Source organism: Micromys minutus (assembly GCF_963924665.1).
Source record: "Micromys minutus genome assembly, chromosome: 17".
Lineage (NCBI taxonomy): Eukaryota > Metazoa > Chordata > Mammalia > Rodentia > Muridae > Micromys > Micromys minutus.
The window spans coordinates 19,018,291-19,032,367 of NC_137952.1; the positions used below are offsets into that span (position 1 = coordinate 19,018,291).

At 37.7% G+C, this 14,077-nt stretch overlaps 1 protein-coding gene across 2 annotated transcripts in view; it reads left to right on the plus strand.

The window, feature by feature from the left end:
- SLC5A12 (solute carrier family 5 member 12) overlaps positions 1 to 2,864 on the plus strand; it is a gene marked incomplete at both ends in the record, with an annotated part of 48,702 nt that extends 45,838 nt beyond the window's left edge. For both annotated transcript variants that reach the window (XM_080931543.1, XM_080931542.1), the window contains 2 exons: positions 773 to 900; positions 2,712 to 2,864. In XM_080931543.1, the coding sequence (XP_080787669.1) occupies positions 773 to 900; positions 2,712 to 2,864 (281 nt within the window). The remainder of the gene's footprint in view (positions 1 to 772; positions 901 to 2,711) is intronic.
- Between the last annotated feature and the right edge of the window lie 11,213 nt (positions 2,865 to 14,077).

Here is a 14,077-nt window from a genome sequence, read left to right on the forward strand (position 1 = left end):
TATTCACTTTTCTGGGTTTCACCTCCAAAACCCTCCTATCTCATCCCCATTCAACCTGCTTTTATATGGGTGCTCACCCACCCACCCACTCCTAGTTAACTGCCCTGGCATTCCCCTACACTGGGGCATCAAATCTTCACAGGACCAACGACTTCTCCTTTCACTGATACAAGATAATGACATCCTCTGCTTCATATGTGGCTGGAGCCATGGGTCCCTCCATTTGTACTCTTTGGTTGGTGGTTTAATACCTGGGAGCTCTGGGTGGTCTGGTTGGTTGATATTGTTGTTCTTCCTATGAGGTTGCAAATCCCTTCAGTTCCTTCAGACCTTTTTCTAACTCCTCCATTGGCATCTCCATGCTCAGTCCAATGATTGACTGCAAGTATCCACATCTGTATTTGTCAGGCTTTGGCAGAGCCTCTCAGGAGACAGCTATATCAGACTCCTGTTAGCAAGTACTTCTTGGCATCCACAATAATGTCTGGGTTTGGTATCTGTATATGGGCTGGATCCCCAAGTGGGGCAGTCTGTGAATGTCCTTTCTTTCATTCTTTCAGTCTCTGCTCCTGAACTTCCTTGACCTGACAGTTTGAATTTATAACTGCTTGCCATCACCTCTTTCTGCATTCTCTCCGGTTCTATGGGTTCACTTCTAAAGCTTGTTTTTAAGCTGTTGAAAAGTAACTCAGCCTTCGAGTTGAAACTGCCTGTACGGAAAAGAGAGGCCTGGAGCACTAAAGCCATGAATCCATCTCATTTTTCTTAATAGGCAAGCAAAGAGGCAAAGATATTGACCCACTTTTAATAAGACCCGTTTGCAATTTATTTTGCTTTTGGTCTAAGAAGTACAAAACTCTGTGTTGGTGTGGAGTTCAGCATGACCGGGAAACAGAGCAGGTGAGCAGATGAATGGATTTTTTAAAACAGGTGTTGACATCCACAGTACTCCCTTCTCCTAACCCTAGGTGGATCTGGGGGAGAGGAGATATCTATGTGTGGGGAATAGGAAAGAGGTGACGGACGGGAAACTGCCACCTGGATGTAATATATGAGGGAAGAATAAATTCACAGAGTGAGATTAAAAAAAAAAAAACAATGAAAAACAAACCACAAACAAGCAAACAACAAACAGCTGTTGGCTTACTAAGTTTTCAACCTGCAGTTGAGTTCTTAATCTTCTTAACCTTCCTTATATTGAAACCATTTGCAGTGACATCCACAGCATAAAATTGTTTTCCTTGCTATACCATAACTATATTTTTGATATTGTTGAAAATTGTAATGTAATATCTGTGTTTTCCAATGGTTGTATGTGATAATCTTAACAAGTGTCACCCCCTGGGAAGGTGCCTTTGGGAGTGCCCTTCTGACCCTGGGAGTGTCCTTCTGTCCCTGGGAGCACCCTTCTGTCCCTGGGGGTGCTCTTCTGCCCCTGGGGGTGCCTCTCTGCCCCTTTGCAACATTGTTAATTAAAAGGCTATGAGAATGGAAAACAGTAAATGTCAGAGCTTGAAAGAATCAAACTTTTGACCTCATAGTTCCACAGCTGATGGATAGTCTTGAAACAAGTGTGTTTATGGGCAAATGAGCCTCATGGCTGGGTTGCTGACACTGTAAGTGATCAGTTTTTAAAGCCTTTTTTAGCTCCTGATAAGTGAGTTCCAAGAAAACAAAATCAAAATAAGTTTTAGAAACAGAACAGACTATATAGTCAAATGTGCTTTGTGAGTTCATGACTTTGAGAGTCAGACAACCTAGGTTCTAACCCTGGTTTCAAGTCTTATTTTCCTTTTGATTAACTTTTATTATTTGAGAGCTAAAGAAGATGATTGTAGAGAATGGCATATATATGTAAATATATATGTGTGTATATATATATAATTTTCTATTTCTCTACCATGTTACATTAGTTATATTTGCCTATTATTTCTTACCAAAATTCCTGACAGAACCTCTCAAAGGAGGAGTTGTGGGCTTTCATTGTTGTGTATTATATTATGATTTGGCTTTGGTTTAAAGTTTCAAAAATTTCATCCATGATTTCTTAATCCCATGTGCTTGGAAAGATTAGGAGAATAGTGGGAGTATGAGAATGAGGAGACCTTTTAAAATTCTGGTGGGGATGAAAAAAAAGGAAAGTGAATACGTGTAGGGGTCAGAGCAAGATATAGACCCTCGGAAAAGCCCTATGTGATCTGTTTTTCAGGGAGGTTCAACTTCTTAAAGAGTCACAATCTTCTTAACAGCACATTGCATTCAAACCATAACAAGTGTAAACAGTGGAAAGTTACAGTCAAAGAAACACCAGCTATGCCTATCCTCCTTAGACTCTTTTTACCCCAGAAGTACATTCATGTTTGACAAACTAGAGACCAGTAAGACTTACCTTCTCATCAGTCAAGACCCACAATGCTCAGCTTGAACTCTAAATAAATTGCACTGATTGACAATGAAGAGCTTGCTGAGGAACAGCAGAAGAGCTAGGCAATAATGACCCTCCTCAGGAGGAGGCAGGATATGCTTTTTTATGTTCTGCGCTCCAATGTTAAGACTGTGAGAAGATTGTGAGGATGTTAGGGAAAATAGAGTTGAATACAAATATATCTTGTCCATCCTTTGTTAAAGAGTGGTAATTACACAATGTCCCTTGAGTTGGTTTTAAACGTGTCAAGATTGGCTTTTAATGAGTGTCTTTCCACATCCCTCAGGATTACCTTGACAGTAGCAGTGCCTGGAAACAAGGAGTTGAATCTGGTCTACAGAATGGACTCAAGCAAGACCCCCTATCTCAGATTCCAGGCTACAATCTCAAAGACAAAAGCTACAGCAAGAGTGTGCAGGAGAAGACCACTTATTTCTAGGACAATACATGCAAATGATAATATCCTTACACACATGCATTCATGTGCTTCATGTCACTTCTGGTTGCAATATTGTGTACAGATTCTTGTCAGAAAAAAAAGGATGTCCAATACCTATTTACACTTATTTATAAACACGATGTGACTGTTTCTCAATGAGGCCAGAAGTGTTAAATACCACATGTCTGAACAGGACTGAGTTTGATCATGATAAAAGGAGTTAAAGATTCTCTGATTCTTGTCAGATTAAAACTCTGGATTTATTGTTTATTTGTTTGTAGGCTTTTGTTTTGTTTTGGTGCTAAAAACTAAGCACAGGTCCTTGTTCTGACCACTTATCCTAGTCTACATTTTGAAGTTTTAGCCAATAAAATATTGTAGTGAGTTATAGAATAAACATAAAGGGGATTCTGCATGTTCAACATTGCTCTGACAATGCCGATAAAATAGGAATGACATCATCTCCAACCTCATGTCTCACTTGTATGTAGACACATGGACATATCCACACCTACCTTGTGGCTACAGCCAGAACATTTTACCTCTCTTAGTATCCTCATGCTGCATCTCTTATGCACTCCATTAGTCATTTCTGCTGCTACAGCTTTTATGACCAGACTCTAAGGATAATTGTATTGCATACAAGGGGAGGAAAATCAGTCTTCACAGTGAGCACAACAATCACATATAAATATACTATTCACTTTGTATTGCTGAAGCAGTGTTTCTTCTTAATTTCTGTCCTTTGAAAATGACAAATTCAGAGGTAGAAATATGACTTAGCAGTTAGGAGAACTTTTGGCTCTTCCCAAGGACTTGTGTTCAGTTTCCAGTACCTAAGATGAATAGCTTACAGCTTCCTATAATTGCATTTCTCAAGGGAATCTGATGTTTTTGTGACTTTCATTGACAACCCCATTCATGTGCACATACCTGCACATAGATACATATACCTACACATAATAAAAACATGTTAAGTGGAAGAATCTATGCTTATCCAGAAGTTAAGAGTCTAATCTACAAAGCTCAATAAAGGGAAAATTATGCTTTATTGAAAGCTGTGATGTCAGCCAGCATATTTTAAATGAATCCTGTAAAGAGCATACTATTTACAGACAAGATCATTAGCTACAGAGTCTTATAAATTATCACAGAGCTCATCCAGGCTATATGTGCAAGCTTACGCCACTCCATCAGATGTTGAGTCCTATATTAGTTTTAGTCTGGGGAAGAACTTCAAAGTTGATCAGAACTTATCCAAACTGAACAAGTATGCCTTTATGTAGAAGCAGAAGGTAATATGAAAAAGAAACATATACACAGGGCTGGGAATTGTATTAGCTGTGTGGCAAGTTGAGGAAAACTATGAAGTGCACAGTCAATAGGTTGAGTGAGTACCAGCATCTTCCCTCCCATCCCTTACTCTCAAACTTCCAGCACAGAATGGTATTACACTGCCACATTCAGTGTAAATCACTTAAACATAAGGCTGTCTTGACATGGAATGTCCAAAGACTTCTCAACACATTTTTCTGTGAGTACTGTGTTTCTAGAAGTGGAAAGTATACTAAACTCAATGCTAGCCTTTATACCTTTTTTTCATTATTGCAGACTCTGGTGAGGATAAGAATGTCGATTTCACTAAACACATGTAGATGGCTGACATTCTCTTTATCATTATTTGGACCAAAAAGTGTAGTTTGTTGGTTCACAGAAGGTGTCTGTATCAAATGGCTCAGACACAAACATGAGTTATGACACATATTATCCTGGTCATTAGGAGGAAAGGCTTTTACAAGTATTAGTTTGTTTTTCAATTAAAAGGAATAAAAACTATTTTTACTTAATAGAATTATTGTGATGACTTAATCCCGTGATTAGCCAATTTCCACGGTGTAGTTTATGACAGAAAAATGGTGTTCATTTTGACTGAAATTGTTTCACTGTTTCTTTTTGAAGACATTAACTTAGTACATGTTTTACTAGGATTGTGTGAAAAAAATAGAACTGATGAAAAAAGCACTGTTAAACTATAAAATAATCCCTGAGTTCTCAGGCACTGGATTTTATGCTATAGTATCCATAAAACATTATTAAAAGGCCCTACATTCTGAAAATGAGATGGATCTCATTACATATACAAGTTCAATGCTGCTTTATTATGGTTTATTAAGTCTTATATTTTAGTCTTAAGCAAATATCTCAGCTAAGTTAGTAACTCAGTACATAGAAACAAGGGTGAATCTACAAGAGCAGCAGGGGCATGGGGTTTGCTTTTGTTTAATTTTAAGAGTATTTTCTGAGTATTTTTGCTATGTTCTGACCATGAGGGGTAATGAGCAGTGTTTCAACAGGAAGAGCAAAACCTAAAAGCTATGATGCGTTTACAGAGTTTAAAAACAAGTATTAGCAAAATGTTTTACAATCTTCTCAGAACATTAGAATATGCACATATAATTAAAAGTATGTGTTTCATTCATTTGTTTTCTTACTAATAAATTCAAATTCTTCAGAATATTTCAGAAAAAAATCAAAATTTGTTTAGTGTTCACTTTTATATTTATAAAGTCCTTATACTTCAAAGTCAGTTGTAGCTTTTGGTGGATAGAAAAATCACTACAGATTATTTCTGTTTACAGTTTTTGAAAAGATTGAATGCTACAGTTTCAAATTCCCAAGGAAGTCAATAAAGATTCATAAACATGTTACTGACAAACACTGAAATGTGTTTTTTTCCAATACAATATTTTTGGAGTTTGTAGCATCAGAAGTCTTCAAAATAGATTTACATGTATTAATATCTAGTTCTTAATAGAAATATAACTTTGGTTTGGTTTTAGACCCCAGAACAAGGACTGAAGTGCTAATTTTACATACCAAAGCAAACTTGGCCTCCAGGTTCTCCCAGCATCCCTCAGTTACTACCTGGCATGCCTTGATCCCAACTCTGAACTTTCTAGCCCAGGGGCTATGTTTCGCTACCCCTAGAGGCTTTTCTCTATACAATACACACATTTTTGTCTCTCCTCTTTCTTTTCTTCTCTCTCTGTGTGGGTTCCCCTTTTTTTCTTTCTTTCTCCCTCTCTTACCCACATGCCTACTACCCCTTTCCCCATGGTGATTTCCCTGGCCTTGATCCTTCGGGACAGTGAAAGTGCCTACTTGAGAACAGCTTCCCAATAAACCTGCCTCTAATCTGGTTTGAATTGGCTTATTTTACTAACAATGGAGAAAGTACCTAGAGGATGGTGTCAAAACCTGGGAGTCCTAGTCTAAAGGCCTGTGTCTTTTTAGCCACCACTTTTATCCTTCTCCACTGGATACAGCATTTCTTCAGACTCCAGGAGTACCCACCCTCAGTGTTTGCCAGAAGTTCCAACACTATTGAATTGACATTCCAATTTATATTCTGAAATCTAATGAAGGGTATTTTGGGCTGTAACTTCAGAGAAGGCATCTCAACATCAAAGGTTCTTTCCAAATACTATGATCTGGTATTTGTTTGGAACGGGGCTAACTCTGGTGACTAAGACTCAGCAGAATGAGCCCAGAGGCAGTAGTCCTGGACCCAGATAGGCAGTAAACCTGAGGAAAGGGGATTAGGGGAGGGAGAGAGAAAGAAAAAAAGAAAAAAATAAAAGAAAGGAAGAAAGGAAGGGACAAGTGAGTAAAGAGAGAAGAGAAGGAGGAAGAAAAAGAAGAGGAGGAAAAGAGAATGAGAGAGGGAGAGAGAAGAAGAAGAAAAAGAGGGAGAGAGGGAGGAGAAGGGAGAGGGGGAGGGAAAGGAAAGAAGAATGAGAGAGAGAGAGAGAGAGAGAGAGAGAGAGAGAGAGAGAGAGAGAGAGAGAGAGAGAGAGGAGGGAGGGAGGAAAGAAGAGGGAGAGAGAAAAAGAGGGAGAAAGAGAGAGAGAGGGGGGCACACAAAACATCAGTTCCTTGTCCTAGGTCTGAAAGCAAACAATAACCACTATTTGGAATTTCAGATTTTCTTGGCAAAGTAGAAAAAACAAACTAAACCAAAACCCCAAACCAACCATTCAATGAACCAATAACCCAACAAACCATCCAAGACACTAACCAATCAACAAACCCACCAACCAAAAACACAACCTTATGTTACAGAAGAAAATGTTAATGGACAGTAATACTTTCATTTTTCAATTGGAAATTTTATAAAATATTTTGGTTTTGAAATTTAATACAGTGTTGCATTTATAATTCTGGAATACTTTTAATTTTGATATATTTTTATATAGCTGTTTAATTTTAAAAATAATCTTTAGAAAATGATATGTAATTAAGATTATTAGAATTATTTCTTTTAAAAATGAATTCAGTTTAAAAAAAAACATTAAAACAAGCATTGAAATATTTCCTATGAATGGAGTACAATGTGGTCTATTACTTTGAAAACCTTTAGAAACTAAGATGGACCTGTCAGCTAACAAGTAACCATGATATAACCTTCATCATATTATATACAATTTTTTGGATAAAGTATGCATTGTTTGATTTATTTGATCCTTAAGGAGAAATATAGAATCACAGATATGCAGGATAAAAGAAGTCTCATTTGTTTTTGTGCCCAAAGATGAACTGAACTTCTTTGATCTCTGTTTAGAGAAAAGCAAGAAGTGTTCACAAGTGCAGTTAAAGAGGCACCTGCAAAGGAGACTTGTTTTTATAAATAGGTCAGATATTCCCATGTTGCCCCTACATTCTCCAAAGCATAGTTGCCACTAATATTTTGCGATTTAGTTATTTTCATTCTGGTCATTCTCTTGCTTCCCAATATAGTTGAAGACACCAAGAAATGTAGTGTCTATTCCTATGGGATAGAAATAAGACTGTAGGACTGGGTACTCACATCTCAATTGTATTGGGGGTTGGTATTGTGCACTGTATATTCAGATGTTGATTTCTATACCCAGAGATCTGGATATAGATGTGGAGTATGGTCAACCATCTCAAGGCTCAATATTATGTAAAAATGTTTTTTAAATCATCTGTGGTTGTTTAAAAGTGACTGATCAGCAAATGGCTGGGCAGGAGAAGACAGAGGTGGGTATTCATTCCCAGTCAGGAGGTCCCAAAGGTACCAGAAAGGGACAGAGAAGTAGGAGAGAAAGAGAAGAACATGTGCAAAGACTATATGGAGAGACCAGGAGGATTCACCAGGAGATCTCATTGAGAGAACAGCCAGGAGGACACATCTGGGCCAGGCAAGATGCAGAGCAGGTAAAAAAAAACTCACATGGCTAGAAAATAAGCAGCCTCAGAGGGTTAAAATAGGTCAGAATCTGCCTAGCTTAGTGCTACTAGCTTTCCAATAAATCTATTAGGTCTCCTTGTCAGTTATTTGGAGGCTAAAATTGTCTAGAGCATGTATAGCAATACCCTGGAATTATTTGGGGGCAAAAGGGGCATAGACCTCTCCCATCCAAATACTATCTGCGAAATGTTCCAAGTATAGCATTCATATCGTTTTCTATCTAGTAATTTAGGAATTTTGTTCTTCTTGGAGTGATTAAGTCAGTACAGATCTAGGCTCTAAAATTGTGCAAGAAAGACAGCAAAGTGCACGCTGACTGTCCACTGTGATCAAGGATTGCCACTTAGAGTTGGGAAATGTGGGAGCAACTTTATCGGGGAAAGCTGTTAGCTCACCACATACAAAGCAGTAAGTGGAGTTAGGAATCCACTATGCTATTCCCTGAAGGTAGATCTAGGCGACAGCAGTCATTAGTCCTGCCTAGAAGACACCTTCAACCAACCTACCTGCTTTCATTTTTACTGTGGGTGAAACAAGGATGATCTTTAGGTAAAAAAAGCCTCTAAATATAGTCACAACTATAATTCCAGATGAACCACGATGCCAAGCTTGTGAAAGAAAAGACAACATTAACCCCATTTGTCTCCATATAAGGACCTGGACTGATTTTAAAAGAAAGGCCATAAGGCACCAGCTGCAGAAACAGACTATAAATCCCAGAAATTAGGTCATAAACAACCTCCCAAAGAACAGCCTGGGATAACCACAAGAATGGGAAAATAACTTATCCCAGGATGGGCAATCTGTGCTGAGTAGTCATATCTCATCCTGTAGTTAAATGTTCATGATAAAGAAATGCAAACCACTGAATACCTGGCACAAGCCAATCAGAACCTGACCCCTGTCACCTCTCCAGTACCCGCCATTGAAATTTTAGTTTACCTAACCCATTCTCTAAATATAGAAGAATTAACTGTAGCCAGTCAAAGTTATATTAATGTCACTATTTTCGCCCCTACATTATACATTACCTATTTCTTCTAGAGAGGGTTCCCCTGTTACCTAAAAAAGGACCTCTGCACCTTTGTCTGGGGTTACCATTTTGGCGAATGGATAACCCCAACACACACACACACACACACACACACACACACACACACACACACACACACACACACACACGCACTCATTGCATGCTGGCTGTTTCTGCAAAATAAACATTATTTTTGCCTATTATCTGAGTCTGGGGTCTTCCCTCAGCAATTTTCAGATCCTTACACTTGATTGGAAGAAATTTATAACCCGCACAAAGGTAAAATCTAAGATTTTGCCTACAATATCTTAAGCAAAACCTCAATATCTTGACCTCAATAATCATTTTATTAGCCTCTGCAATGAAGCCAGGATTGGCACATTTCATTTTGAATAAATGGTTATAACAAAACAGTTAACTTTCCAAATGAAACCAGGATTTTTGGTTTCCTCAAAATGTTCTCCTTGTAGCTCCAAAGATATCAGAAGTAAGATAAGATGTTAGCACACTCACAGTGCTGTTTGGAAGCCTTTGTGATTCTGTAATTTGGGGAAACTGAAGTACATATATCTGATGACATCGATTTTGATTTTTGTTCTTTTACTTGCCTCAATGGACCAATTAACCCATCCAGTTGTGTCATTCTGTGATTCCTGAGATAGGGGTCTATCACAACAGCTGGTATTGGATTTGTGCTTGAATTCCTGTGCCATCCCAGGAAAATTGTCAGAGTAACTTGTCAGAAAACTGATCAAATTCCCATCTCCTTGGCTCACACCCTAGGAGAAATGTGTCCCATGATCTCATGTTTGACCACTTAGCTTCCCACTCGGTAGTACTGTTTGTAAAGGTTACAGAATCTATAAAGGGTTTATAGCTGCATTCCATTTCCTGTTTCTTCTCTCTGCTTCTAGTGTCTGAATGAAATGTAATCAGGTTCTTGCTTTTGGCTTGCAATTATGCCTTCCTTACCATGAAATATTTATCCTCATGGAACTATAGACTAAAATAAAGAGTTTTTTTCTTAAAACAATATTTATTTTTGTGTTATGTATATGTCTTGTACGCACTTATTTTTGTACACCACATGTGTGATTGGTTCCACCAGTGCCTGGGTGATCTCCTGGAAATGTAGTTACAGATGGTTGTAAGCCACTAAATAAGTGCTGGCAGCCAAAGTAGGGTCCTCTGAGGAGCAGCAGGTACCATTGCTTCTGAGCTATTTCTTCAGATACCCCCTCCTAGGTTTGCTTTTGTTTTAAAGAATTGCTTCAATTATGAGATTTTGATAGTGATTGAGAGAGGCAGAGTGTGTGTGAAGAAACAAAGTGCTTGGGTGTGGTAGAAGCCTATTGGTCGTCATATGACCTAATTCAATTTACTTTCTCATTTGCTTCTAGCACAGACATCATTAGAATTAATGTGATATCTTACCTTCACCTTAACATGGAAATATTTATTTTATTATTTTTGTGGTGTAGGAGTATTTATGTGTGTTAGCCTGCATTCTTGCTTTTATGTGTGTGCATTTGTTGTATGTATGTGTGTAAGCATGTGCATGCATGTGTGTATGTGTAGCCTAGAATTTAGTGTCTAGTATTTTCTATTCATTTCTACATTATCTTTTAAGGCAGAGATTCACACTAAGACTGGAATTCACAAATTGGCCACACTGCTGACCCTGGGACTCTATCTCTGCCTCTCTAGAGTTAGTGGTCACACACATACCCTCCCATATTAGGCCTTTTTTTTTTTTGTCATTCCTGATGCTTTATCCAGACTTAGGTTGTCATCCCTGTATAACAAACACTTTACCCACTAAGCCATTCTCTCAGTCCTGTGAATATTTTTTAAGATAGGAATACAATTTATTAAGAGACAGTCTGAACGTGATAAGTTTCTCTAATATTAAAACTATTGTGGGAGAGCTAAAGAATATGCAATATTTTCAGCCCATACCCATTCAACAGTTCCCTGTTTCACATTTAATAAAAAGAAGAATGAAATGTAATATGCAAGTTATAGTAAAAATGATAATTTATTGAGTGAAAAAGTGTCTATTCATTCCATTGTAGAGTAGATTGTGCCAAGAATCATTTAGCATTCAAGTTGAATCTCATCATGCATTCAGAGATCAGAGGCTCACCTAAAAGTGCATACACAAACTCAGGTGATTGAGAACTACTACAGTTAAGACCCAGAACAGTTCACACAACTTGTCAAGGCAGACTGCATGCACGTATCTATTAGGTGTTAGCATAAAAAGACAAGAGTGAAAATATGAAAATATATGAGCAGCATTCACATCATACAGAATTCCTGAGTACAGTGTGTGCTATAAATCTTTGAGAAAGAATTTATATTCATATGAAAAACACGTATAAAACATTTCTCTCAACTTAAGTAGAGTGATTTAATAAAGATAACGTACTGTGAGGAGCTGTCTGTGTTTTGCTCTTAGTAATGATGAAACAAAGTTTGATTGTCCTGCACTGGTTAAGAAACAAACATACCAGATAAACTTTTTGGTTCTGTTTCCTCCTATCTATTTCAAACATATCACGGAAGATATTTTCCAAATTAATATATAATACAACATTTATTAAAATACCTTTCTCTGTTCATATCAATCAATATTATCTAAACCCCAAATGGTGTATAGAAAACCCTAGAAAAAGAATTCTCAAGGAAAAGGCTATTATTGTCTGTCCTACTGTAAGACACATGTCTCTCTTCTATTCCTAATTTGGGAAAGATGTGTTAGGTAAACAAAATATGCTCAGGTACGTGGATACATCAAATTAACGAAGAAAAGGGAGCACAAACACTCCAAGACAGAGGCCATGAAAATCCTGCTTGATAATTGATGAATATTTGTAGTTGAAGAGTGCCAGGATTTGTGCTGGAATTACTTCATGCTTCATTTTATCTACATTTATTTTCTTTGTTTCTTTGTTTTGTGGTGCTGAGACTTGGGTCTACATGTTCTGCATGCATGCTACACACACTGCCACTTAGCTCCATCCCCAGACCATGTGGAAGACAATAGAGTTTCAGGCTGTGTGCCTGGCTCAGAATCATAGAAAAAGTGGAAAAGAGAATATCCTTGGCAGAAATTGGAATGCAGCCAGGTAAACAAAGCCTTTTAAGTGGTAGAATTAGAGTAGTGTGCTTGAGGAAGGAGAAGAGTTTCCTTGATTATCACTACTACGTGTGCGAAGTAGTTTTAGTTTCTGCGTGTGAGCAATCTTATATTCTACATGTTACATATATTTTTATTGTGCTTAACTGAACAAAACCAAACTGAGAAAATAATAAAAAGCATACTAACTGTGTGTTTATTTGTTCTCTGTGTGTGTTCATGTATTCTCTGTGCATGTTTATGTGTTCTCTGTGTATAATTATGTGTTCTGTGTGTTTGTGTTTTCTGTATGTTTGTGTGTGCTTATGTGTTATTTATATTTGTGTTATATGCTTATGTGTTCTCTGTGTGATTTAACACACCGTTCACAGAGAAAAAATCATGTGTTTTACAAGAGAATGTGCATTAATTTCTACAATACACCCTGCTCCTTCACCCCAACTTTTTTATTCTACTCCCTTATTGTTTAATGTTTTCTCTGAGATTCATTTAATGGAATACCTCTTCATTTGTACACTGGCAGCATGGCATAAAGTTGACATTCAAATAAGGATTTTATCACAAATTAAATCATGGTCCTCACAATTAGATTGATTTTGTTTCTAGAGAGTTTTGAAACTAGATAAAATCGCCTCATCAAAGAACATAAATCTCCCTTCCATGATGAAAAGGTGAAACCCAGAAAGGCATTGTATGTAGATAACATACTCCATGCATGCATTATTTGCATTAGCTCATAATTGAGAATACACGTTATAGAAAAAGCGTCAGTGCTGCAGAGCATTTGGCTTTGGATTTCCTGAATGAACAGATTACAGTAGCATCCTGTGTAACTGGTCTTAGAGCTCCATATGGTCTAACTCATTACACAGTGTAGAAGTGCAAACATATAAGGAACATTGGCATATTTACAAAGTTTCAACATAGCATTCTGTGAGATTTGTCATCACTCAGAGAGGGGCACATAGAATAGAGTAGAAGATAGGCTTCTGCAGTAAAATCTGAATTACTAATATTCTAATGATACAAGCATAGCCATTCAAATATTCGAAGTGGGGGTGGAGCTATTGGCATTTGTTAACAAAAATGGGCAGTGTACTTGGCTCTGAGTGATAAAGAAAACTTGACCACAGCCAATATGATAGAATTATTCCATTGATGCTCTTTTGGTGAACTTGGATTTTTGGTTTGACTACTGTGGTGATGTTCAGCTCTTCGAGTGCAGAGTTGCATAGAGCAGCATAAAGGCCATGTGCGTACACTCATTATATCAATGAGACAAAGACAACTCCACAAGCCTGGAAGCTGAAGGGACTTGGGAGTCTGACATCAGAGCCAACAACTGATTTAACTCATATCTTGTAAATATCCGAACTTAAGTGTAAGTCCGAGAATCCAATTAGAATTTCCAGTTTCTGAACACATATGTGGAAATTTGTCCCTGGAAATTTCACCACTACATTTCCTATTTGTTTTGCAGCCAATGGAACAGAATGCCCTCAAAACACAGAACTTCCCCGAAGGCTTGCTCTGAGAGTCAGAACCTGGCTCCCTGTCATTCGGTTGCAGCTCTTTGGAGGTCATAAGCCTTTTATTTCCTTAGAAGGCTGAGCATTCTAAATCACACAGGCTGCTATGATGTATTTCCAAGTAGCATTTTACAATATAGTTTTCCAAGTGTGCCTTTCTCTTGGATCCAATCTGCATTTCAAGTGTCTCACTCCTGCACACTAATGGTACCTCCCCTTTTGGGTAACAGGTACTGC